Source organism: Dermacentor variabilis, chromosome 7 (assembly GCF_050947875.1).
Source record: "Dermacentor variabilis isolate Ectoservices chromosome 7, ASM5094787v1, whole genome shotgun sequence".
In the NCBI taxonomy this organism is placed as follows: Eukaryota; Metazoa; Arthropoda; class Arachnida; order Ixodida; family Ixodidae; genus Dermacentor; species Dermacentor variabilis.
The window spans coordinates 56,177,940-56,205,305 of record NC_134574.1 but is presented as its reverse complement, the minus strand read 5'-3'; the positions used below and the strand labels follow the sequence as shown (position 1 = coordinate 56,205,305).

At 46.4% G+C, this 27,366-nt stretch overlaps 1 protein-coding gene across 1 annotated transcript in view; it reads right to left on the bottom strand.

Moving 5' to 3' along the window:
• LOC142589048 (solute carrier family 22 member 7-like) overlaps positions 1–25,820 on the bottom strand; it is a 37,415-nt gene extending 11,595 nt beyond the window's left edge. The window contains exons 1-6 of the mRNA XM_075700835.1: positions 25,627–25,820; positions 21,609–21,813; positions 12,153–12,418; positions 3,995–4,262; positions 955–1,266; positions 20–334 (exon numbers count right to left, since the gene is read on the bottom strand). Coding sequence (XP_075556950.1) covers positions 20–334; positions 955–1,266; positions 3,995–4,262; positions 12,153–12,418; positions 21,609–21,779 — 1,332 coding nt within the window. The 5' untranslated portion in view covers positions 21,780–21,813; positions 25,627–25,820. The remainder of the gene's footprint in view (positions 1–19; positions 335–954; positions 1,267–3,994; positions 4,263–12,152; positions 12,419–21,608; positions 21,814–25,626) is intronic.
• Between the last annotated feature and the right edge of the window lie 1,546 nt (positions 25,821–27,366).

The following is a 27,366-nucleotide window of genomic DNA, read 5'->3' as shown; positions in this document are numbered from 1 at the left end:
CAGAGAGAGGCGATCTCACCACGGCGATGAGCGTGTTCTCGTAGTAGGCGGCGGCTCCCGCTGTGGCCGCAACCACGGACGCCACCATCAGAGCCACGTGGAGGCTCGTGCAGCGGGGCCACCTGGTGACCAGCGGGTAGCCCGTGGCGTACACGGGCACCAGCAGCAGCAGCGCGAGCGCCAGGTGCAGCATGCCCGTCGTCGATCTAGGTCGCACCAGGGCAATCGAGTACACGGTGAAGGAGCACCAGAACCACACCACCGACAGCGCCACCGTGCGGGCGCGCAGCTCCGGAAGCAGCAGCACGTCGGAGAGCCGAAATGGCATGCCCTCCTGTCACGTGGGAGGTAGGGTATCATCGAGGGGGAAAGCGCGATCACCAAGGCGCCTTACCTTAAATAGTCACGCCACAACAGTAAACTGCGATGGCAAGGGCACTTCTCATTAGAAAGCTCTAGCCTAACGAAAAACCACTATCAGCAAGCTGATGAGAAATTAGTTTCAGGTGGGGCTGTGAAGAATAAGCTGCCTTGAATTAGCTTGAGCACAGCGAAAACCAGCCATCACGAAACTGCCTTAGAGAGTTGGAGCACAACAAAAAACTGATACCGACCCTATGGCACGTCACTGGTCGTATCGCAATGCGAAAGCCCGATCATCACGCAGATGTGCTTAGAACTTGAGCATAACTGAAAAATGCGATGGCCGGGCTGCCTGTTTCGAGAGTTCTCAGATCGTAGAACGCTGAAGTAAAGCCAAGCGCAAATTGAAACAAAGATAAATGGAGACTGGACGGAGGCTAAGACAGGACAGCATCGTAATTCTTATTCTGTTTTAGTACGCAGATATGCAACTAGGTCATTTCTCTCCAGTACTCTTTCTTTAAAGCGAGTTGTAACGCACAGTATATATAAAGAAAGAAGAGAGTGGAGTTGCTTTAGAGGACGGCTAACCTGCAGGGGCTTGACGACCTCGGCGTAGTGGACCAGGCGCCAGACGTCGCCCAGCTGGACGCCGTTCTCCTGGGCGAGCCGGGCCAGCACCGCGGTCAGGGCGTCGTAGCGGCCCACGGCGAGCAGCCAGCGGGGGGACTCGGCCACCGCGTGGAAGGCGAGCGACAGCAGGATCATGCTCAGGACGAGCGTGATCCGCGCCAAGCGCAGGTCCATGCGCTGCAGCCACGGGCACAGCGAGGCGGCGTGCATCAGCGGGGCGCCCGTCTCCGCGGCCGCGATGTAGAGCGTCCGGTAGGCCGACGACGTGCTCTGCGCGTGCACGGGCCCGCAGAGAGCGTCGAGGCAAAGAGAAGCCCGTAGCTCGCTTTCTCAAGCTTAAACAGAGCCTAGCGAAAAATATTAGGTCGAGCTAGGTTCGTAGCGAGAACAGAGCTTTTGCAAGCGAGAAAGTAAAAAAAAAAGGGGGGGGAGGGGGTTTAGTGTCAAAACCACCATCTGATTATGAGGCACGCCGTAGTGGGGTGGGGGGGGGGGGAAGTTCGACCACCTGGGGTTCTTTAACGTGCACCCAAATCTAAGTACACGAGCGTTATTGCATTTCATGGCCCCATCGAAATGCGGCCGCTGTGGCCAAGATTCGGTCCCGCGGCGTCGAGCTTAGCAGCCCAGTGCCATAGCCACTAAGAAAGCACGGCGGATATAAGCGCAAAAATCACAAATATGAAATATCGGAGTGGCGCTACCTGTTGCGACTATGATACCTCTCATGCGGCGTTAGCACCGATTCGCAGAGGGCGCGGCACGGGTATATCTCGCGTGTCTTCGCCCTTGACAAAATAAAGGTACGCGAGCGGGCGTAGAGGCAGCTTACGTATAGATTGCGTCAGCTGGTCTGTTTTGGCGCGGGCAGTTCGAGTTGACCAACAGCAGCGGGGGCTTCGACTACGATTTTTCCGCAACACAGTAATATATTGGTACAAAACATTATTATACATTTTTAGACAATACTCAATCATTCGATCTAGCTCGACTTAATATATGTATTCAGTGTTCCTTTAGGCACTAACGTCCGCAATATATATATATATATATATATATATATATATATATATATATATATATATATATTGCGGACGTTAGTGCCTAAAGGAACACTGAATACATATATTAAGTCGAGCTAGATCGAATGATTATTGTCTAAATATCTATAATAATGTTTTGTACCAATATATTACTGTGTTGCGGATATATATATATATATATATATATATATATATATATATATATATATATATATATATATATATATGTGTGTGTGTGTGTGTGTGCGTGTGTGTGTGTGTGTGTGAACGAGAACAAAAGGGGTGAACCGACGGGCACGATTTTTATTAATCGTAGCATCCGCAGCCTAAAACAATAACACCAAGGACAGCACAGGAGAAATAATTTGTACCTATTAATTGAATTAAACAAATGGTAAAATAATGAAATTGAAAGTGAATGAATAGAAAACGACTTGCCGCAGGTGGGGAACGGTCCCGTGTCTTCGCATTACGCGTGCACGCGTAATGATACCAGCCTGCGTAATCACCGCCGAGAACGAAATCCCGTCGCTGCTGCCGCTTGTGCCAGCTTGTAACGTCGTTGTCCTAATCGTCTCTTCAGTCATGATAGGCCGGCTCTTGGCCAATGAAGCAACTTCGGTTGGAATATGAAGCTTCATTTTTAATTAGATTACAGGCCTGGCCACCTTGTAAAGGAACGTTAACGTTTGCTGGCGCACGTTACAATTGTTTAAGTCAGTGGGTAAACCAGTGAAGGGCGCCGACTGCAAGCCCACTATATGTTGACAGAGAAATTGAAGCGACGCTTCTATTGATAATGATGGCCGCTTCCGATCTTGATGTCTGGGAACGATCTATGGACGATTTGAATATTTCATTGGTCCTAGCCGGAGCGCCTTCGCCGAGCTCGAGCAATAATGAAGCGCAGCGCTTCATAGAAGACCCAGACGGGGGCACCGACAGTAACCACCGTCTTCAGCTCAATGTGTTAGTGTATTACAACAGCGTCCTTATTCCTTTCAGCACGCACCCCGACTGTGTTTTAAGTGTTGCTGCTTATGTCTTCACACAGAAACGAGAGAAGATAACCGACAAAAATTTCGAAAAACAATTGTTAGTGAATATATATGTATAGACTACTTGTGAGAGCTGCATGCGAAGGACTTGCGAAAAGTGCAAGGCTGACTTCATTGTTTTATTTACGGCATTTCTGCAATGGTAATAAAGGTTAACAATGGTAATAAAAGTAATAAATAAACGTAAATGTAGCTTAACATAATCGATTATTTTGCGGTAATTGATGAATTAGTTTCCTGGGAGCGTATTTGATCACTGTAGTAAAATAAATTTTGAACGACGTGATTGTAATTACAATTGGTGGTTTTCAACAGTCTGACTCATTGGCAAAAATTGCGATGACGTATTTCTCTTTACCTTGCCGTCTTTGTGTCCTTCAGATGTCCTCTCATTCAAAAAATTAGCAACACACAGGATTAAAGCCACGCACTATCGGGCTTACTTTAATAATTTGTCTGATTCGCAGAAGTTGATGCATTCGCAGCACCTTCCTGCCCTTGAGGGGACTGGCATCTCGGCCCGTCAATCTTGTCAGCGCTACGTGCCACCTCATTCATTTTTTTAGACAGAATGTTAAGATAAATTAATGTCTACGATTTTACGTGCCCGACACCTCAATATCATTATGAGGCACGTAGTATGAGTGGCGGGGGGGGGGGGGAGTGGAATGCTGGTTTTATTTTTGGCCACCTTGGTTCTTTAAGTATAAGTATACGAGCGTTCTTTTTTTTCTTTTGCATTTCACCTCCAACTAAATGTGGTCGCCACGGCCTGGATCGAAGCTGCCATATCGAGCTCAGCGGTGCGACGACATGCATAGCCACGGGTCCGCCACCGCGGACGCGGGTCGCGAGGGAAGTCGAGTAGCGCGTTCGCGCGTTCAGGCAAGCGCGCACCTCGAACAGCAGGACGGAGGTGAGCAGGTGGACGGCGGTCGCGGACAGGGCGACGAGCGCGTGGGCGGCCACGAACGAGGTGAACGAGTCGACGGCCGTCGCCATGAACACCGACAGCATGGAGAGCAGCAGCCCGCCGAACACCACCGGCCGGCGGCCGGCGCGGTCGGCCAGCTGTCCCAGCAGCGGGGCGCCCAGCACGCCGCCCACCGCGTAGTACGCGTGCGTCATCGGCACGTACGACGCGCGCTCGCACACCAGGTCCCACCTGCAGAGACACGCCGCGTGGTAGCGCCACAGTGAGAGAAAGGCTAAAACCCCTTAAACTTCGTAAAGTACTGCGAAGCTTTGAAGAATGCCGCCTCCTCCTCGCGTGTTCTTGCCTAGGCCGACGCCGCGTCGCCATTGGCCTAATCGCATCACGTGGGTCCTCGTGCAGTGCATCAGTGCCATTTTTGCTCGAGAAGCGTCTACAGAGTGGCGAGGAGGCGTGCGTCTATTTGTCGTACAAAAATCCCTCAGGCGACCTGATCCTAGGTGCCTAGGGAGAGCATCGTTTAGGGATTTCTGAGAAGGCGCGATGCTGGCGACGCCGTGGCGTGTTCGTCCTCGGCGTGATCGTTCTCTGGACCGCGCGTTGTTCAACATTGCTCATGTGATCGTGCGTGCGTTGCTTGTGTGTTGGTTGTAGGTTCTGTCTTACTTGGCGGAAAGCCGTGAGTAGTGGCGGTGTGGCTGTGCGGCTTTGGCCTCCGTGAGCGCTGGCACTACAGAATCTGCGTTGTGTGACCCGTGCTTTCTTGAGAACCCGGTGGTGGTGACAATTGAAATATCGAAGTGGCCTAGCGCCTCGGCAGCGAAGTTCTGCGAACCGCGATGTGACGTCGACGTGTCCGACTTTGCTTAACGGACATCGAGGGATGTGCTGCTCGCTGCAAGTCATCTAAGTGCGACTGCGTCGACCGCCCACTGTTCAGCGCTGAATGTGTGTTTGGTGTGCTGTGCTTGAAACGAGTGGTGCAGCCGTGCAGCTGGGGTGGCGGAGGAGCAGATTGGCTTAGGGGCTCCGTTTGCGCGTTCACAGACATGTGCTCCCGTCTTGGTCTCATTAGCGGCTGTCGCGGGATTGTGGTGTGCTAGCTCTTGCTTAGTATGAAGTTTACGACGCTAACACACAGCATGTTCACGTTTTTCCGCGCTATATGTCATTTGCATGACGGCCGAGTTGAAGATGAGACATATAGTGTTCTTTGCGTTTGTGTATTGTAAGTTACTTTCTATAGTGGAAGTTCTGGGAGTCTTATTATGCAAGGAGTGCGAACGTAAACATAAACACGTATGTGTGTCTGAAATTTTGAATGACCCATAATACCCTTTACGACTGATAAGTGGGCTACACGGCCTGTGTGAATCAGCTACCGTATGTTGCGACGCTCTTTCGTGCGGTAGAATGATCCACGGTGCGCGTTTATTTCTGTACTGTTGTAAAAAACCATTTGTTTATTCGTCATTACAAATGTACGGCTTCTTCGTCGCAGCACAGCTTAGTTTCGCGGTGAAGCATACTAAAAGTGGGAGGGGGCCGCTATCAGCCAGCATGGTATGTCCACTTAGGCGACCTGAGAGGCTGCGGGTTTGCGAGTGTATGATTAAAGAACTCTTATTATGTCCAGTGACAGTGCCCCTTTTCACTTTTAGTATGCTTCACCGCAGTACATTGCTTAGGCTTCACCGCGAAATTAGTGTATTGCGAGAAAGTAATCCTAAAAAGCCTAATCATGCAAAGTTTCTTTTGTAGCTTGCTACACCGCAATACAGGGGTGTAAATAAGCTTCGTGCAGTAAAGCATGCTAAGAGTGGCAAGGGCACGTAGGTTTACACTGTGCTCATTATTTTTTAATTGAGACATAATTTGCAAGTGCATCTGTGCTCGTGGTAAGCTTCATTGATTGTACATTACAAATTGCTATTGCAGGAAAGCTGACTAAAGCACATTCGCCATTATGGTACGTGTTATTCACCTTCAATGAAGGAGCACAATGCGGATCCTTGCCACTGCTTTTGGCTGGACTGCACATGCTCTTTGAGAATTTATTCATTGTTCATAAGTGCACTGCTACTTTGCTCTAAACTGGAGGGCTCAAGTTAATATGGAAGCAAAATTTTTATTAAAGGGACAAAATGTTGCCGAGATGGTTGCAGCACAGCTTTTTTTTTCTTCTTCCAGGCACCTTTTCTACTTGAAGCTTCCATTGCAGTGTTTCGAGCCTCTTTGAACCAGCACATAGTGTATATAAAAATTGGACACTGATTGGGAACATCATCTAATTTCATGCCTATCTATAGTAAAAAGATGTAGCACGACCAGACAAAATAAATGAAAGGGGTGGGCTGTAGCAAAACTAAGTGTTAAATGGTATTTTATCCTTTCCCTTGAGTTTTCTGTTTTTGTGCTTTTTATGGATCCTCCGCAGTAACCATGCGGGTGCCGAACTAGAGCTTGTTGGTTTCAAGTCTCGTGGTTGTTACTAACAGAACACTGTGATAAACGAACAAGGGCTTGGAGGCATCCGTTCACCTTGCTTGCCTCATGGTGCTGCTTCATAAGCACCGTGAGCATCCAGGCCAACTAGGAAGGGAAGTTTTTGCAATTGCTTCTGAACTTTATTGTCACCAAATCAACAGTGCTCTCAATGACAGCTTTTGGACAGTAGAATGCTTGCACCCAGCAAAGACTTAAGAAGGAAGCATTCAGGATGTGCAAAATGGGCTTTTGAAGCTGGCAGCATTACTGAAGGGGCTTTGCCCATCTGCCTTCTTTATGGATACACAAAGATGATTTCCTCTTTAAGGGGGATTGTTTCAGAGGTCGTTACATGGCAACAGTGTTGGGTGTTTAGTAGCTTGTCTTTGCCCACTGTTAATAAGCTGTTCCTTCTCCAGTGCCCCTGTGAAGTGCCTACTTTTTGAACAAAATGTGCTCTCCATGTATGCATGCATTTTTAGCTTGTAAAGACGTCTATTACCCCTTGCCTCTAGCTTGTCCCTGCTGATGTCACCCAAGAAGGCATTGGGGAGTATGGCAATGTACACTGACAAAACACTGTTGATACCAGTGAAACCAAATTAATGGAGCTGCTGTTCTTTTTTATCCACTCCATCCTTGTTAGTTACAATGAGCAATGTCCGAACAGAAGGCATATGTGGTTGGTCGTGCATAGCCTGCGCACTAAGACTTGTTGGCATGTTATGACCTTAGCACAGTGTTTATATGTAAAAAACCTTCTGATGTGTTGATGACTTCCTTCTCTTTATCACACTTTGCTTGATGGAGCCAGCAAGTGGGTCAACCAGATGTTCAACAGGCTTCCCACTAGTTTTCCCAGAGTCTCCTTTACCAGGGTGCTGCTCATAGATATCTGTTTTCTTGACCTTGCACTGCACTTCAACCATGGCCACACCTGCTAAACCTACAGCATGCGATCAAAAAAGTGCTGCACATCATGTTGCTCCAAACTCGTGACATGTGCTACAAGGCCTTGAGGAACACCCTTATTTATTTACGCCCTTATCATACTGTACGAAGCTTCGCATGATAAGTGCGAGAATTAACATCTGCTGGTTTTTCAGTGTTATTCCTGTCCAGCTTGCTGAAAGCTATCGTGAGTGTTTCAAAAGGAAACGACCGCTGCTGGACAAGAAGTGCTTAAAACAGGGGTCGCTATAACCACGTATGTCAAACGAAATGAAGAAGGCCACTGAGTATACAGGCGGTTTACTTCATATCCAACAAGCTTGGTTCTCCCTTTGCTAGTGAGTGAACTCAACTTGCCCCGAATACATGGCCTGTGACAAACTATGTGCCAGATGCTGTGTCCCCTGCAAAGCTGAAGATGTGTATGAGATCCTGACACCCTGCAGCGGCTTCTACACTGGGAAAACAGGCTACTATAAGAACGACTACCTTTACTAATATGCGAATAGCATGAAAACGGGCAGAAATTTGGCTATTCATTGGACCCAACTGCAGGTGCAAGCCACTCTTCCACCAGATGTGTGTTGTTAATGGAAACTGGAGCTATGCAAATGCAGGTAAAAACAATGATGTTTGAAAGTAGTAGAGTTGAACTATAGTCTGCACAAGCAGTGCTACCTGGAGCGCTGGTACCTTATAGCCACAATTCATGGCTGCACCACCATGCAAAAGCACTATTCTTGAATTATGAACTTCTATTGTATTTATGATGGCCACATATTGCAATTACATATCATCCACATTGTGTGCAATATGGTTAAATGTCAATTATGATAGCCATTCCTAATCTGAAATGCAACAAAAGAGCAAATATAGGTAACAAATTGCAATTCAGAGAGACAAAAGACAACCAGTGCACAGGATAAGTGACAAACTTCCTTTTATTGAAAAAGAAATGTCACATGTGTCATGCCACCAGCAGTGGATAGCAATCTTTCAAGCTTGGGTGGCAGAGGCAAACTTTGGCAAAATGCTACAATCGCGCTGTATAACGGCCTTGGACACAAACAACATACATCATATTGTACAGAATGAAAATGCAAGACTCCATCTAAGAACAGTCTATGGCACCACATACTTGACATGGTGTAAAAATGTTGACATGCCCGACCCATAAAAAAAAAGCAACTAACACAAAAAACACGCCTTAAAATTCAATGTGCAGGGTCTGAAACCAAGAAAAAACAACCCAAAAAAGGTTTCGCTAAGTCTTTCAACGATTAAAACTGTCAAACTGTCTCATCACTTCTTAATGAACCTGCACAGCTGAAAACGAAGGAAGGAAAGCCCAATAGCAGGGCTGCAGAAAATGTCACCGAATAAATATACTTTGCTTACCAGCGGTACCTGTGGTTTAGTTATGGTCTGTGTATAAACTTTTCCTGTTTAGAATGGTTTAGCGGATAGGAAAAAGTGACCGTAGGAGCACCAGGTGTATGCATAGTCTACGCACAAAAAGCTACTACTTTCTTACTTTTGTTTTTTTCCTCTCTACTACTATTCATGAGTATTTAAGTGCCTTAATAACACAGCTAACATCCTACTGCAAAACAAAAGATTGGGCAAGTTGTGGCATAAAGAAAATTGCAGTTTCACTCACAATGTGAAACAATGTTGCAGTAGCTGGTGAAATATGTGCAGGAAGTTTACTTCATGCAGTGTTTGTTGAAGAGAACACTTGGCAATGCAAGTCGGTAATCTCCTTAAAAAAGTCAAATAAGTGAGAGTCGTATTTATTTGTGGGAGTTGTGCCTCCCAGTGGTGAAGTGGAAAGACTCGTCTTTTCTTGCTCCTCTTTCATATCCGGATTTGGCCACTGGTCTACACCAAAACAACCCTTTAGCTTATTACTGCTGAATTCGTTTTGGTTTTCTCAAATCTATATTTGGGCTACCCATTGCTAGGTCTCGCGCGTAATCAAAGAATGAATCAACGAAATTAATCAATTCTCAAAGAGCATGTGCAGTCCAGCCAAAAGCAGGGGCAAGAATCCGCATTGTGCTCCTGAATTGAAGGTGAATAACACGTACCATAATGGCGAATGTGCTTTAGTAAGCTTCCCTGCAATATGAATTTGTAATGTACAAAGAATTGTCAATGAAGCTTACCACGAGCACAGATGCACTTGCAAATTATGTCAAAATTGAAAATAATGAGCACAGTGTAAACCTATGAGCCCTTTCCACTCTTAGTATGCTTTACTGCACGATGTTTATTCACACCCCTGTATTGCGGTGTAGCAAGCTACAAAAGAAACGTTGCATAATTAGGCTTTTTACGATTACCTTTCTCGCAATACACTCGTACTTCGTGGTGAAGCCAAAGCAACGTACTGCGGTGAAGCATAGTAAAAGTGAAAAGGGGCCATTGTCACTGGACATAATAAGAATTCTTCGCGCACCCGCCGCCTCTCAGGTCGCCTAAGTGGACATACCATGCTGGCTGATAGCGGCCCCCTCCCACTTTTAGTATGCTTCACCGCGTAACTAAAGTGTACTGCGGCGACGAAGCCGGTCATTTGCATTGAGTGAATAAACAAATGGTTTTTACAACAGTACAGAAATAAACGCGCACCATGCATCAGTCTATCACACGGAAGAGCGTCGCAACATACGGTAGCTGATTCGCACAGGCCGTGTAGCCCACTTATCAGTCGTAAAGGGTATTATGGGTCATTCAAAATTTCAGACACACATACGTGTTTATGTTTACGTTCGCACTCCTTGCATAATAAGACTCCCAGAACTTCCACTATAGAAAGTAACTTACAATACACAAACGCAAAGAACACTATATGTCTCATTTTCAACTCGGCCGTCATGCAAATGACATATAGCGCGGAAAAACGTGAACATGCTGTGTGTTAGCGTCGTAAACTTCATACTAAGCAAGAGCTAGCACACCACAATCCCGCGACAGCCGCTAATGAGACCAAGACGGGAGCACATGTCTGTGAACGCGCAAACGGAGCCCCTAAGCCACTCTGCTCCTCCGCCACCCCCGCTGCACGGCTGCACCACTCGTTTCAAGCACAGCACACCAAACACACATTCAGCGCTGAACAGTGGGTGGTCGACGCAGTTGGATTTACATGACTTGCAGCGAGCAGCACATCCCTCGATGTCCGTTAAGCAAAGTCGGACACGGCGACGCCACATCGCGGTTCGCAGAACTTCGCTGCCGAGGCGCTAGGCCACTTCGATATTTCAATTGTCACCACCACCGGGTTCTCAAGAAAGCACGGGTCACACAACGCAGATTCTGTAGTGCCAGAGCTCACGGAGGCCAAAGCCGCACTGCCGCACCGCCACTACTCACGGCTTTCTGCCAAGTAACACAGAACCCACAACGAACACACAAGCAACGCACGCACAATCACATGGGCAGTGTTGAACAACGCGCGGTCCAGAGAACGATCACGCCGAGGACGAACACGCGACGGCGTCGCTCGGCGCCAGCATCGCGCCATAGAATAAAGAAGATCGCGCATTCTCAAAAATCCCTAAACGATGCTGTCCATAGGCACCTAGGATCAGGACACGTGAGGGATTTTTGTACGACAAATAGACGCCCGCGGCGAGGAGCGCATGTCGGCGCCGTTGCTACGCTCCAGCTGCGTAGGCGGCGCCACGGTCGAGGAGGGAGCGTGAAAGAGAAGAGAAACGAGGAGGAGTGAAGGCGGAGGAGGAGAGTGTCGCTACTTTACGAAGTTTAAGGGGCTTTAGAAAAGGTCGACAGGTCATAGCGCGAGTACTGCATTTTCGACCTCCAACTTCTTTAAGGTTGCAAAATGAACATCCCGAAACTGAAATTCAACATATACGATCGCATTTTTTTAGGTACAAGAAACTTTACGAGAACCTGTATTGTCAAACTCCACCGCTTAGTTTTTAGCCCTGCTTCATAGATAAAATATATTTCTTTTTCAAACCATGCTTGTCGTGAGCATGCTTTCTTTTTGTTTAGGTAATGTGTCACGGCTAGATCTCTTTTTACCATTTTCTTGTTGTGTGATACATCAGTATTCTGCGCATCAAACGACACATCGGGAGTGGAGTAAAAGCTGATGCAGATCCCACGAACGTCTTCATATACATGTGAAGCGAAGCTGTCGGGAAGGGGTTGATCAAATGCCGTGAATTAGGCCATTTCATTTCTGCGCCTTTGGCGCAAAGGCAGCTGGAGCGCACGCATTTGCTCTCGCGCACCCCTGCCACGCAATCTGACGCACGCGGTAGTCATCTCAAACAGCTCGTTGACGTTGGCACGGCAAAATTGCTCGCACGCCTGTGGCCTAACGGTTAGAGCACCGGGCTGCTGCGCCGGCGGCGGACCGAGGTTCAAACCCGGCCCTGTACTTTCTATTTTTTTATATGTATGAGCTTTTCTACAAGGCAGCAGTAGCAACAAGCAGTCACGATCAGGCTTATGCATGTAAGGTTTGGGAGGAAAGTTTCGCTTTAAAGCTAGTCTCAGAGCTCGTATAGTGTTCTCTAGCGTTAGTCCCAGTTGCGCTGCGTTTTAACCAAGCGTAAACCGATTCGTAGGGATCAAGGCAGTGCATGAGATCCCCTGATATGCGAGTGAGAGAGCGAGAGAGTTAGACGAGGAGAGCGCACTCACTTGGAGACCATCGTGTTGGTGTCGGGCGGCAGGTCGTAGTCCCACGCGTCGCAGGGCACCTCCAAGCGGGAACCGTTGAACACGATGGTGCTGAGATCGTACATTGCGCACTGGCTGTGGTGCCGGTTGCCGTGCGAGTCCTCCACAATTGGTACGCTTACGTTGAGCCACTGGTCGCGCGTCAGGTGGGCGAACAGCGCGGGCGGCTTGCACCAGTGGTCCACGGGTTGCGTCAGCACGTGCGCAGACCAGTTGTGGAACAGCAACTGGCGGGGACGGGACAAGAAAAGCGGGCAAAGATGCAACAGCTTCGTGCTCGCTCTAGACGTGTGCAGCTTCCGATGAAGTCGCCTTAATGGGACAGTAAATGAAACCACTCAATCTGTCTAGCATTGCCGAGCACTCTTTAAAAACTCTAGTTTTCTTTGTGTTGTAGAAAACTTATGAAGAGCCAACCATGGTTGCTATCCAAGAATGCGTTCAGAAGGCATTGTCACGCCGCTATGTGTGGCACTGTGCTGCGTTATGAGTTATGAGTGGCACCACCCTTAAACCATTTCTGAAGTGCGAGACACGTGATGCGAGCCATGCGTGCGATCCGTCGCACCACCATTCACACCAACAGCAGCACCCGACAGACTTCCAACAAGTTCCGACAGCATGCGGCGTCGGATCGGAATCCGCACGCGCGACCAACTCGTTGGATGTGGTCGCACCTATAGAGTTAATATGAGAAAAATAGACAAATAGAAAAATAGAGAGAAAGCTCCCCGTAGCGCCCATGCATTGGCATCGGTATCCGCAAGGGTTGCCGCCCTCTGCAGGCGCGCTGGCGCAGATGATGAGATGCGATTCAGACAAGACGCACAAATCAGCGCGATCCCGGGCCTCCATCAGTGTGGTGGCGCCATCTTGTTCAACAGTCAGATCGTGGTCGTGGCACGTAAACGCCCGTTATATAATGTTTCTTTTTAAAGCGCAGCAGTCTGCAAAGGCGCCTGAACGAACGGTAAAATTTTCATCCAAATTTTATGATTAGTCATCTGATCTTTCTAAAAATAGGCGCATTGAACTTTAAATGTGGCCTACACGCACGTGCTACGTGTAAATGCTTTTTGCGTAATATTTTGAGTATATATAGTAGTAATAAGATGTAGGACATTTAAGCTTCACCTTTAAGAGCGCAACGCCCGATATCGTTCAAAGATCCCTGACTGCTTTTGACTCTTCCCGGCAACTGGAGCGTATGTGACCGTAATGTTTACTGGGAAAAGCTGGCCGCGAGCGCTATGCATGAAGGCGGGCTTTGGGGTAGAAACGCGGCCTCTTGCGTGGGCCGCGATGTGGCGGAGGCGAGCTCCAGCTGGAGGTATTACAAGCAACCGGGCGCGCCGCTCCTTGGCGCCCGAGTTACACACGCGCCGGCGCGCGCAAATGGCGGACGCCGTAGCCGGTCTGCGAATTGGCAGAAACGGTGGAATTTTTTTTTTAGTTTTCACGGAACATAATTAGGTTTTCTCGTATAGTCAAATTACAACCCGACCCTATTATGTCTGTAGGTTGTATTTTTGCTTGAGAAATCCCATTACTTCAGTAGCTCCCTTGCACCACATGGACGGCCTGAGTATGGGTGGTTCGAAAATCCTTTTGCCGAAACGACGTCCGACGCCGGCGCCAGATCTTCCGCGACACGGGGCCGTTAACGCGTTAAAAAGTGAATCGTAACTAGAGGGCGGCGCCTTTGCAGTTGCAGCTTTTTTCGCCGAGCTTTTCCCCTAGGTTTGCTGTACTAACTCTATGGTGGCGCAGGGTCGCACGACTGCCGCGTCGGCCGGTCGGCCGCAGCCAGTGTCAGCGCTGGTAGCGGTCAGGTCATGGCCATGTGGCAGACCCGGCAGGCGAGACCGGCATACAAGTTCCTTGCCGGTCCAATCAACCCGATGTTTTTCTTTTAATGCGTTGGCATTAGGAGTCTCAAAGTGACAAGAAATTACGCAGAAACTCCACTTGAGTTGTCTAAGTATGGGTAAGCATTGTGCCACTTGCTCATATCCATGCAGCCCGATGTCATTATCGATCTTATGTAAAGCTTGATCCGATCAGTATAAGCCCTTATCAACCCTTTCGGTCCTTATCAATATTATCGGATTCAGTGCGACGTCCATAAACCCCCATCGGTCGTTATCAACCTTATCGCAATAGATCGGATCCTTATCAACCCTTATCTGTCCTACCAACCTTATCAGAATTGCTTCGACGATTATAAACCCTTATCGCTCTTTCACACCTTATCCATCCGCGTCGAACCATTATCAATCGTGATGAGACCCATATAATTCCCCATCACTCCTAATCATACTTGTGAATTAATTTACTGGTTATCCGTCTATTTTCTACGATGAGAAGCGCATGAGCCCTCAGAGATCGGTTGCATTTCGGTCGGTGAAGGAAAGCCCTAACGGAAGGGGCATCGAAACGCATAGGGAATGTGGCATGTTTGGCAATTAACTTTCGCAAAATTTGACTTTTTCTAATGTCTGCAATGCTCCAAGTTGGGTCTACATGTCGTAGAGATTGCATTTTATTCCACCATGAGCAAATCTGTCAAGATAGCCTTTATAGGATCTGTTCTCCTTTGACATAGTTTTTGTACCGCCAATACAACAAATTCATGTGGTTTAGATATATCCACCTTCTGCAAGCGTGAGAGTTTAGCCCGATGGGTAAGACACAACGCTTCTGAGCGTGGAGTTGTAGGTTAGAAACACACCACTGCCAACGTTCTTTCTTTCGCATTTCTCTTTTAGATAATAATCTGTGGTTTTTAATGAAGCGCATCGTGTTATGCATTGCAGACGCACAAATTGACGGAGATTTCCTGGGTGAGTCGGATAAGAATGCTTACGCATTAAAAGTGTGTGTCTGTAAGTGTGGCAAGCCGGTCACACGCCTAGGCAGCACACCCAGGCTGGCCGCAGCATGGCCATATCACGGCTAACACCGGCACAAATATGGGCCCAATACTGTCAGCGCTACCCGTGCCAGCAGTGCCCAAGTGCTAGTACGCCATCAAAGGGCCTGTTTTGGCTCGCAATTACCAGCGCCAATACAAGCAGATAGCCGGCTCTGCCGTTTTTTGCCATTCTAGCGTCCCACATTGGCTACTGGCAGCGGCGGTATTGGTGAATAGCTAGCTTTGCCGCTTTTAGCCAATTTAGCGCCGCGCCCTACCCACTCGCGTGGTCATAGTCGAAGATGGGGTTCTGTGTTGGCGATGCCATTATTTGGTACGATGTTAAATTGTGGAAATGAGAGCTGGAATTTTGCAAGGTAGTAAGATGCAACATACAATGATCTGTTATAAACTTGCCAAATTATGCTACGTAGTTTCTATATTGTTCCTGAAATACATTGATGCAGCTTTTTGCTCGTGTTCCCCAGTCCGGCATGACACCTATAAAGATTTGTGTATGTCGGCGTAGGGGATTGAGGGGGCTGGCAGAAGCACTTAGAAGAGGCTGAAAGGGTTGAGCAGGGTGCTACCTATTCTGGACATTCATTCTGACTTACGGTATCTTGACTTGCCTTACACAAGACATTAAATGACCAGACAATTTTTTAAATGTAGTTCCCACAACTGAAGTAGTTTCCGCTTTCATGAGCTTGGAAAGAGAGTAAATGTCAATATACATGGGGCTTACGGATTCAACCTATAAAATACGCAATTAAAATTTTCCTGTTTGCTGCACATCTCCAACATAACTATTTCTGGAGCAATATTTCTGCGCAAAATGCAGCCCACGAATGTTTGCTTCATTTAAAAAAGGTGACAGAAATGATCTGTGCAACTACAGACGGATATAAATTCTGCCTGTGCATTATAAAGTGTTCGAGAGAGTCATAATAAAGCACCTTTCACCTTTTCTTGACTGATATAATCTTTGTTCTCCAGCGCAATACGGCTTCCCAAATAAAAAATCTACTGAGCTTGCGCTACTTACCCAAAACAATATGCATTAGAAAACCTAGGAAACCGGAGCCTATTCTTGAGCATAATTTTGGACTTTACGAAAGCGTTGGATTGCACAAATCAACAGCTTTTTCTTCACTAGCTCGAATTTTACGGCATCCAATGTGTAGCTTCTGCACTGCTCTAACATATCTGCAACATAGAAAACAATTCGTTCAAATCGCTAGTTACAGCTCCACTGAAAAGCAGGTTATCACTGGCGTCCTACGAAGTAGCATTCTTGGCCCTTTCCTTTTTATTCTTAGTGTAAATGAAATAGTGAACCCACGTGATTCAGGTAAATAACATCTTTACGATAATGGCACCACTTCATTTTTTACTATTCATTCAGGCTTATAACTTTTCAGGCGTGTTAATAAAACTGCGCCATTAATCGAAAACTGGTCATACAATAAAAAGTTAAAACCTAATGTTAGTAAAAGTAAAGCGTTATGTTCTACCGAACGAACGAAAACTGACTTGCCCCCGGTCTTAGTTAATAATAAAGAAATGAATTTGTTCAGTCTTTTAATACTTCAGGCGCTAAATTTCTTCCCATGGCATATGACACGGGATCTGTATGTCGAATATTTAACCAGCAATTTATCATGTACCGCCGGTTTTATGCGGCGATACAGCGCTTCGTTTCCTACATCAATCAATGTTGCGCTATAGCGTTATCTATTTTCTTGCCCTTTAATTATGGATTGCTTGTATGGGCAACCATTACTGCAGAAAATATAAATGAGCTATTTTTATAGAAGCGCTTTATTCGACTAATTTCCATGTTCCTTACCGTTCCCCTCCCACAAAGAACCGTTGTAGCAAAAGTTTCATGTTGTCCCTGTTAAGTCACTGTACAATTTTGGCATCTCCCGCTTTTACAAGTCAGGATTAAGTAACAAAGATCACACCTTCACTCATATTGCGAAATGCACAGAGAAAGCACCAAAATATAGAACACACCATACTGAGGATTGGTATGTCTGTACTTGCCACACAAATTGCACTACACAAATGCTTCAGTTTAGGTTGCCCAAACTTCTATATGCACTCTGTGAAAACTATGTAATAGATCCCGAAATTATTTTCTTCAATGTTCTACGGGAATTATAGCTGTAAACATGCTGACGTTTTCCACTTACAGTTCTCCTCAGAGAAGCTTCTACATTCATCTCCAGCCCATTTTATTTGACTTTTGACTGTTTCATTTTCCTATCTTCGCTGTCTGATTATTCAAATTTTAGCGGGTCTAGCACCCGTTCCCACGACGCATATGTGCGTTTCCCTTTTCTTGCTCTGTGCTGATCCGAAAGTTTGGTGTTGTAGTAGGTAGTACTCGTGTGTTCACTGCTGTATACTGCTGCCGAAAATCCACCACGTCAAAGTGTCGTATGCAGCAGCTGTTATGCGCCTGTTCCTTCCTTTTGATGAAGCAAATAAACATGACGCCTTGACATCACATTGTCATATTTCACCACCTTGTCAGCACCGATTGGCCCTTAGGGCTGCTAGGGCCTCTCTGTCTGAAAACGCAAATATGGCAGAATTTGACGGTGTTCAGGAGAGCAACTCAATTCTCCGTGCACGCATTTGTCTTGATGACCTGGATAAACGACGTCCTTGTCAGTTCGAGTCGGCTGCTATCAGTGTGTCATCTTCCAAGGCGCCGCGCCCATCGGGGAACTCATTCCGTCCAGTCGTACGTCTGTTGACAAGTGATCGACCCTTGCTTGGCCTCGGACATTCTTATCTTTACTCTTCCCATAGGGTACTCTATGCTGGTTGTTCTACTTCTTTTATCTTTTGGCATCTACAGCACTGTCCATTTTCAGGCAAGATGAAACGAGAACGTCCGCTTAACACATTTCTAATGAAAATGTGCTCTGCAGATGCAATTTCACAAGAAACCATGCTACCTGCCTGCGTAATATAGTCTACCAAAGTGATTGCCAGCCATGCTTGTAGGTGTGAGAGCATAATACGGGCACATAGTCCATAGAAGTGAAAAAGATCAGAAGACAACATTACTGTTGTGTGGGCCTGCGCCACTAAAAAATACAGATCGAAAATTTTGGCTCCTACATAATCTATTACAGCCATTCTCCTGACGACACCAGAGTGCCCCGAAGACTTGAGCGATTGCACCTTCTCCGGGGAAGAAAAAAATGTCTGAATGGGCGTGATTGTATCTTGGAGGTTGCAGCACTTTCCGTGTACCTTTATTCAGTTACCGCCTCCTTAGTCACCGCAAATTGTAGTAATAACGTTCGGACAGGTTCACGCGTATATTGTCGTTGTTTTAATGAGAAGTATTTTTTGGCTCATTCGAGGCACTTTGCGGTAGGCAGGTTTTTGTGTTGCCTCGTTTCAGACGCCGTGAACAACAACAACAACAACAACAACAACAACAACAACAACAACAACAACAACAACAACAACAACAACAACAACAACATTCAGGTGTCCGATGTCGAAATCAAACCTTAGTCGCCAAGTACAGCAGCCCAATTCTCTAACCATTAGGCCTCGATAATTTGTTTATATTTCTGGTCGCCGACGAGCGCAAGTCAAGCAAAACCACAGAGAAAAAAAAACACAACATACATAGCAAATCAATATGTGCTGAATATAACAAATGAATATACAGTATGAAACATGAATTCGGGTGGACTTGCATTTTCGTTTAATATTCTTCGAGCGTTGTCAGTCTGTGGATCATAGCATGCATTCGCATAGAAGCAGCCGGGTAGGTCGCGTGCCCGGTTCACAGTGAAATTCTTTGAAGAGGGTGTGGCGAGAGGCAGTGCAGACAAGTTAACATTGTGAAGTCCTACAGCTGTCAAGTCATACGATGTCTGTTACCGCTGACATATTATGCCACATGAATTTAGGGAATGCCCTTGTTTAGCGTTCCCAGTAACACGTCACAAAAATATACCCCCTCCCACAAGTAAAGAAAAACAGGGTGAATATAGTCACCAGTTCAAAAAGAGGACCGTTTCTCAAGGTGTAAAGAAACCAGCTTCCTTTAAAAAATGTACCAGCGACGTTGAGCACAAAGTTTCAAGAAAACGAATTCCGCTCTCTGACTAATTTGCATTCATTTCAATCGTTTTAGCACGTCCTTGCCCTGGCCTGCACTGTCCATGTCTCTATACATAGGGACAAACAATATTGCATGACGTACATCTCGACTCTGCTTTTTAGTAGCACTAAACAAATATTCGGTCGAACACCTTGCAGCCGAAAAATCATACGCTTTCCACTACTTATTTTAAGCAACTGCGAGTCGTGCCCGTCACGCTATTGGTGTCTGCTACACACTGGTGTAATGCACACTTGAGCCTCACATGGAAACTAGTTTCCAAGAAGTACGTTACACTACGGAAGGAACAAACTGATTTACCACCTGTTACAAGGACAGGTGAGACAAACCCACGCTCGATACCTACACACGTCAAAATAGATTTGTGCGATCCACAGCAGCACAGTAATTGCCTTGCGTACCAGATCGTCGACACAGCGAGTAGGTTACGCTCGGTAGCCCTGGCAAATATAGAGTGACGTTCGACCCTTTATCAATTCACTTTAGCTTTAATTGCTGCTGTTTCATCTTACCCATATTAGTCGTTTTTTTGGTAGCCTCGAACGGGACAGTCAAGAAATTCAACAGAAGTTCTAACCTACTTCATGATGGCGAAAGTGCCCGAATTTGATGGCCGTTCGCCATATTATATATATATATATATATATATATATATATATATATATATATATATATATATATATATATATATATATATATATATATGTCGAAACACCGTCAACGGGCATTACTGAAAATCAGTCCATTTATGGCTTTCGTATAAAAGTGACTGAAGGTAAGCTTTTGCCATATGCAGACGATATTTCCCCAGCGATAGAAGAAGACTACTGAAGGCGAATGAGAGATGCTCAACCATTGTCATTATACGTGTTCCAAGACTACGGCCCTCCGCAACTTGAAAGGCGCGAGAGCCGGCACTCATGTTGAGCGGGCATTAGCCAACCATGGCCGCTTCTGGCGCGATCACGCTCTTCAGGATTCTGCACTGTTGTAGAATGCTGAGACAAATAGAACCGTCGAATGCCAGGTCGTAAGTCCCAATTCTCGCAACATAGCTGGATTTTCGTTGTTGTAAATTTCTCGGAATTGATTTTGGAATTCCCGGGACAGTACCTACTGGCATAAACACGACCAGAGAAGTCAGTTATCATAGCAAATTATTGTCCCTGCAAATGTTAAAAAGCTGTCAGTGGAAACATTTTACGCTCTTTGGGGCTTTATTGTCATCTGTCTTGTGTTCATCTGATCATTGCTTTCCTGCCAATAACGGTGTGTCTCGGTGATACGCTAAGGCAATTCGTGAATTGAACCACCTGGAGCGCAGAGCTAAAAAAGCGAAATGAACGCAAGAGGACTATTGTTTTGATAAAAGACAAAAGCCCAAAATTTTACTTAGAATGTAGGAAAAAGGATAAAGTTGACTTAAAACAAGAGCGCTAGTAGCGAGGTCCTTAGAAAATATATCCAGCTACAAGGATTACATGAAACGTTGTAGCAGTGAACTGATCCTAATGGTGAGGCAGATAAGGTGGTGCAAATAACTGACACTGCATCACTGCAGGGACTTTTACACCAGCAGGTAAGCACAGAAACAGTCGCTTATGGTAGTAAAAGCATATTAGTCCTTCTTTCAGACAGATTTGCCCGATTTCTGCTCCAGCGCTCCTACCACCGTGCTGACGTTAGAAATGGCAAGGGAGGGTGGCCTATTACTTACAAGTCACGAAATTTCGGTCAAACCCTTTGACGCACATGACCAGAACGCCTAAGAAATGCACTATATAAATATCGCCGAGATCTGTAAAGCTTTCCAAAATTAACAAACTTACCCCTTCTAGCTAAGATAAGGTCTCAAGCCGCAAACATCACGAAAGCAGCATTTACGGTTGTTCTTGTTATTTATTTATTTATTTATTATTTCTTGTTTACGAAGGTGAAATTTTTTCAGGAGTTCAAAATTTTGTTTTGGGAGGTCGGAAATTGAAGCATATGTAATTTAACCAAACATTAAAAATTCACACAAGACCTGACTCTCCAGTATGATCCAAATGACTCGCAATATTTTTATCCTACACCGCTGTGCCTCAGATATGGAATGAAAGGCTGTTTTCATGTTTTATTTTATTTCGGCTAAAACGCCTGATTGCTTGTGTACTGCTTCTCTTCGTTTTGGTTTTACCCCAACGTCTCGCGCGTATTCGAGTTGTTAAGATTCTTATGTTCCTCTAACCTATCAGTTAGACCGACATCATCATCGTCGTCGTAATCGCTAAATAGGACTGGTTCAAAAGCGCCTTTCGGTCATAAATTAACATGCAATAGGATCTCTCGCGCTCACCATGACGAGGGACAGGTGGGCGCAGAAGAGGACCCTGAGCTGGAAGCGGCCGTGCCCGAGCAGCTCAAGGAGGTCCAGGTACTCCTGGCGCAGCTTGCCAGGCGGGAGGCAGCGGGCTTGCTCCACGGCCGACAGGCTCGTGTCCATCGGGGTGCCCTCGGGCACGTTCATCGCCGGTCTGAGGCGGCAGCCGAGTCTCCTGGCGCTGGACGTGCGTCACAAGTCGAGGAATTAGATGATCACTGGTGATCTCGCATGGCATCTCCGTCGGTACGGAGCGGTGACAGTCACCTGGTCCGCTTGAGCTGATCAGATATAACTACCTGTACTGCAGTCGAGCATTTCTACTCTCTCTCGTACTAAAAGTATTTCTATAACTATAGTCTAAAATCTCCTATGCCATTTACGAGACAGACTCCATCTCTTGTAAGGGTAGCGGTTTGGGCTAGTTGCTGTAGTGTGATTACTGGGCAGAATGGTACTGCAGTTACAATACGCTTGCGACCACCTCTGCTTTCCTTTCGTCCATGACTGCTCTAAACGCGTTCGTTTCTTCTCACCGCTGAACCCGATCTTTGCCCCTTACTTCTGCGACGCAGGAAACAGAAAAAAATAACACTGGCTCTTTTTCAGCTTTTGGCATGTCACCGATCACAGAGGCAATCATTTAGGATATTGTCCTGGCGAAATATATACTAGCCCCGCACGCCTCATGAGCACTGCCGTTTTCCGAAAACCTTTTCCAAGTTGCGGGCAATGTAGAAGCACGTGAACTTTGATGTTGAGGGATATCGCTCACGTTTGGAGGTTCTTGTGCGTAGAGAAAATATAATTTGCCAAGCTTTACGATTGCGATGAAAGTGTTCCAATGGCCTGACGGACTTCATTTGCTCCACTTCCAGTTCGCTGCAACAGCGCGCTTAGAAATGGCGATAATTCCATGTTAACTCTGTCACGACATGAAACCCAAGATTATATTTAAGTCTGTTGGTCAGCCAGCGGCGCGCCTCTTTGGTCCGTGACCAGGTCGTTTCATTGAACTGCGACCAAATTCGCTTGTGAGGCGAATGTATTCCCGAGCACGGTGTATACATCTATTTTTGTCCGGACATGGTTAGCTTCAAATGATTTCAATACAAGTCTTACCCAGCGAGACTGATTTCCGTCGATCATTTCCCTTCCAGTTAATTCACGACCTACTTAGCGGTGAATACTTTTTCGTCAGCGCCGAGACTACACGGCGGAAGCAATAGGTACGAGTCGAAGAAGGCTGTTTATTATCACCTTTCAGTTGCTGTTGTGGGTCAAGAGAGATGTTTCATGATGAATTTTTTTCTTGCTTTTATTTTTTACACGCAAGGGGTGACTCATCGGCTGCAGCGTTCTGCTCCGCAGCACGAGGCCGCGGGTTCAATTCAGGACAGCGTGCCACAACCGCTCACATACTGGGCACGGTAAACAAATCCGGGGGTTTCAAGTTGCACCGAACAAAAACAGGGCGAACACCAGCTGGCAGACAGAAAAATCGATAGGACAAGCACTGTTTGGTAAAAGTTAGTGTGCACGGTTCTCGCGGCGTTCCCCATAACCAAGCCCTGCCTTGAGCACGTAAAGCACCATCAATGATGGTATTAGGAACCCTTAATAGCGAAAGAGAAAAACGGAAGAAAATTTTTATTTTCCATCAACATGTGAAAAATTGACTGACAGTAAGGTCGCTCGACGAAATTAGAAGATATTAAGCTGAAAAATTTCGAGCAATAGATTTTTCGCCCATCGGTAACACAAGACAGAACACAGGATCGAAGCCAGGTTCATCCCAAGCTGCGTACGCCTTTGTATGGAATTTGTAGAGACAGTTCTCGTAGGAAGTAAAAGATGCACGTTGCGTGTACGTTATATTATGTGTGTGATACCAAAAGACGTATGATACCAAAACCACAATAATAAAAGCCGAACCTCAGAAAGAAATTTTTCTTTTCTGGTATGTTGCCTGAATCCAAATCTTGTCCATAAAGAGTTAAGGCGAAGCTTCCTATCTGGAGCTTGAGGGTTTATAATATGGAGTGGTTGGGCTGTATAAAGGGGATTTAGGGCTACCAAGAGGAGGAGGAGTATGGAGCGGAGACTGCAACAAGAGGAGATGGGGGCTTTATGTCCAAAGTTTCAGTGATTGCGCCAGTGATGACGTCGTATCCGCCATGATGGATTCACACTGCAGCGCCCGGTGGCGTCCTTGCAGGACGGAAACGAGACAGAAGGGAACATTTTGTCACGCAGCCCATCTTTAGGAGCCAACTCTCCGTGAAGCCATCACATTACTTTTCTGAAAGTCGTACGAACGTGTGACCCTGTTCGGCGGACTGGGCCTAGCGTGCTTGGTACCCTGTAGGTTTTAACCAAGGAGATTATAGGGCAAGATAAAACTGTACAGAAACGATAAACAATGATGAAGCGCTTTGCGCACACTTACCCGAGTTAATCATCCTCTTTGGTTAATCGCGGCTTATTTTAACGGACACACATTTATCAACGTGTATCTCTGCATTAGAGGTTTTAGTGTGAAATCGGAATATTCTTAGATTTTGTATTAGGAAGAACGTCAACAATATTCAAAAGAAATTATTATTTTCGTTGAGAACAACCAGTTGTTACTTTCTACTTAGCCTAAGGCTCAAATAACAGCCAAATCATTTAACCTGTAAGCGGAGATCAGAAAGGCTTCACCTTTCCTGGTACTTATTTAGGGGAGCTTCCACTCCAGCAATTTCTCTTTAACCTCCTTGTTTTTACCTGATGCGCACTTGTTCAGAAGTGCCTTGCGAACGCCTCCGTGCACAGTTTCTCCCGATGTGTTCGCACAACTGCAGTCATCTATATTGCAACGTATGCATTTTTAGTCTCTTTGCAACGTCCGAGTGTGGCAGCGGCGCCTTGCGGCCGCATCCATTGTGCTTTCGAAAGGGCGTGCACAGAGTGCGGCACTGGAAGAAACTAAAGGTCATCGCGATACGATTACGTGTTTGGCCGACTCTCCTGGCTTCAGGTGCAGTATGCAATGCTCCCTTCAGGTTTTTTTCCCTTCCTCCTTGCTCGCGTCAGAAGGAAAGCACCGCAGTGGCGTGTGTTACGGGCGCTTCGGGTTGTCAGCCAGAGTGACACTAGAAAGATGGCCTCGTATGGAGCGGCTCGTCGATCGATCGAGAGTGATGTAGCACATGAAGCTGTTTTTGGGAAAATACTGGAATCTCAGCGGCGGCGACAGGCGGCCAGACCGTACAACACCGAGTAGTTTCAGTTACATTGACAATAATGTTTGCTGGTTTTTGCGCAAATTTTGTAACACTTATTCTGCGACCTTCTCTACATGGCTCAATACAACAAGTACCGTTTTCTATCGTGGTAGTTCTCTCCTCAGTAGAGCACATCGCGGTGCTTCTACAAAAGTTCTCGGCTGTTTTTAAAACCGGTTTGCGACTTTGCATATTTCCGTTATCCTGCATTTTTCCTCATTTCTAGTGTTGTGGCATGCTTCCAAAAGGAGAGATATGAGGTTCCAAATCGCAGTGAATAACTTAAAAGGAGGGATTGCGATCAACAGGAAAGTCAGAAACTCTAGATAATGACATTTCGCAGTTTAACATGTCTGTCGATCTGCATCGCACAGGGTGCGTCAAACTGCCTTGTGCGAACAGTACTGGAATCGGACCCGCTGCCTCAATGTTGTGTGGATTTTATGAATGTCAGTTTCAGTTTCCATATGTTTCAATCGGGAAGCGCCCCTTGCAGGCAACCATGTGTAAAACTGCGTTGCGTTATCCCACCGTAACAGCGTCAGAATCGAATGGGCCGCTCCTTAAAACCTCGTTCCTTTATTCGCCTGTGAGCCCCCGCCTCCGGACGTGCCGGCGGAACAACATTTTGTTTAGAACACATTGTTGCCGCCCCGCTATTGCAGCTATGCTATAGCACAGCGGGAAAACTTTCCGAGCTTGGCATCTTGAACAGCAGCCCTTACCTTGTTGGACGAGTGGATCAGCCGCCTCCTCCCGACCAAAAGTCCGGCAGCAACCGTCGGGACGACCAGTTGTTTTGCTCCGAGGCACGTCGTCCACTCGTGCGTTCAGCTGCTGTCGGCGGCCGCCCTCCGCGGTGTTTTCTTCAAAACGCTTTCTTGCGACACGGGAGGAACGATCGGACGAGGCGATCCGAAAGGACGCTTCTTCTTCTTCTGCTTGCGCTCGCGCCGCGCGAGCTTATTATCGCTGTGCTATGGGAAATGGACCGCGAGTCGGATGGATTTAGAAGAAGACTTTTACCACTGCTTTGAAAAACACATAAATATTTATGGAAGAAAAAAGGAACGAAAAAGAAAGTCTTCGCATTCCATGCATATCTAGGAATCGGTTGTAAGTGAATCTTGTTTTGATGTTCACTTGAAATTTCTTTGAACGGAGATAAGCAGAAGTTTACTGCTTTTCTTTCTTCACTCCTGTGTAGCTCAAGGCTCCTCGCTCAATGCACATTTCGGTTTCCTTTTGTTCACTTCACTTTTTTTCTGTACAAACTGCTGTTTTTGATGCCCGCTTCTTCACTTGTCCCTTGTCCGGCGTGTCTGTTCTGGCACGTACACAGTGGCATATATCCATTTACGGGGAGTGGCCAAGTATGCTAACGTGCCTATAGTGTCACATGCACAGTACGACATACCTGGTGGCCCAAGTTACCTGTCCTGGCACATACCCGATGGCACATATTCAGTGGCCCGAGTTGCATAATCGGCAAGATAGCAGGAGCCAGCGCACAAAAAGTTGGGGAAGAGGCAAACATTTTGATAAAGCTTGCTCTAATAACATGTTGTGGAGAAATTTTAACCAAAAAATCCTTGAAGTAATTAGAAATTCTGTAGCGGCTGAGCGAGCGTTTAAGTGACATTGTCCGAGAGGAGGAGGGGCCTAGAGAAAGAAGGTGAGAAAATAAAAAAATGCACTCGTACTTGTCTAAACTTTGCTCCTTAAATGTATTTCCTCACAGACGCGGAATGTACGGCAAAATAAAAAGCAATAATAAGTCAGAACTCATCTCGCAATGAATGTCGATGGTAATGCCATTAGTATTCGAGTAATGCAGAGACGTGCCGTATTTCTGAACTCAAGTATGTTTAACATCCGCAGTCGTCATTCTGAGACTCGTTGCTTTGGTTATATGTGGCATAATCTCGTATCCTCCCATGATGCTATATGGCACGCTTGCCACAGTAACACTTAAGCATGGTGGCATGACGATGACTGTATGACGCCGACGCACTAATGACTATGGAATCACAAAGACTGAATGATGTCGATTGAATGTCAAAGGCGGTATAACGACAACAGCGTGATGACAATGAGATGACTATTCTTTGAAATGTGACGTTGGTATAACGACGTCAGTGTGAGGGCAATGAGGGCAATGAGGGCAATTAGATGGCGACGAGTGTATAACGACGATGGCCTCACGACGACCGGATGACAAAGCGGGAACGATGACGTTGGTGTGACGAGGACGGCATGGTGATGACGGCATGACAACGGATGTATCATGGCGATACATGCTAGACTCTAGCAAGTTCTATTGGAATGGAAAGGTAAGAAGCGCATTAAAAAAAAAAAGGCACGGCATAAGCTCATGTTTGTCATGAATTAATGCACTGGTTTGCGAAAAAGAAGCAGATTGAAACCCCACGCTGAGAAGATCGATAAACATTCGGTGCGACGCA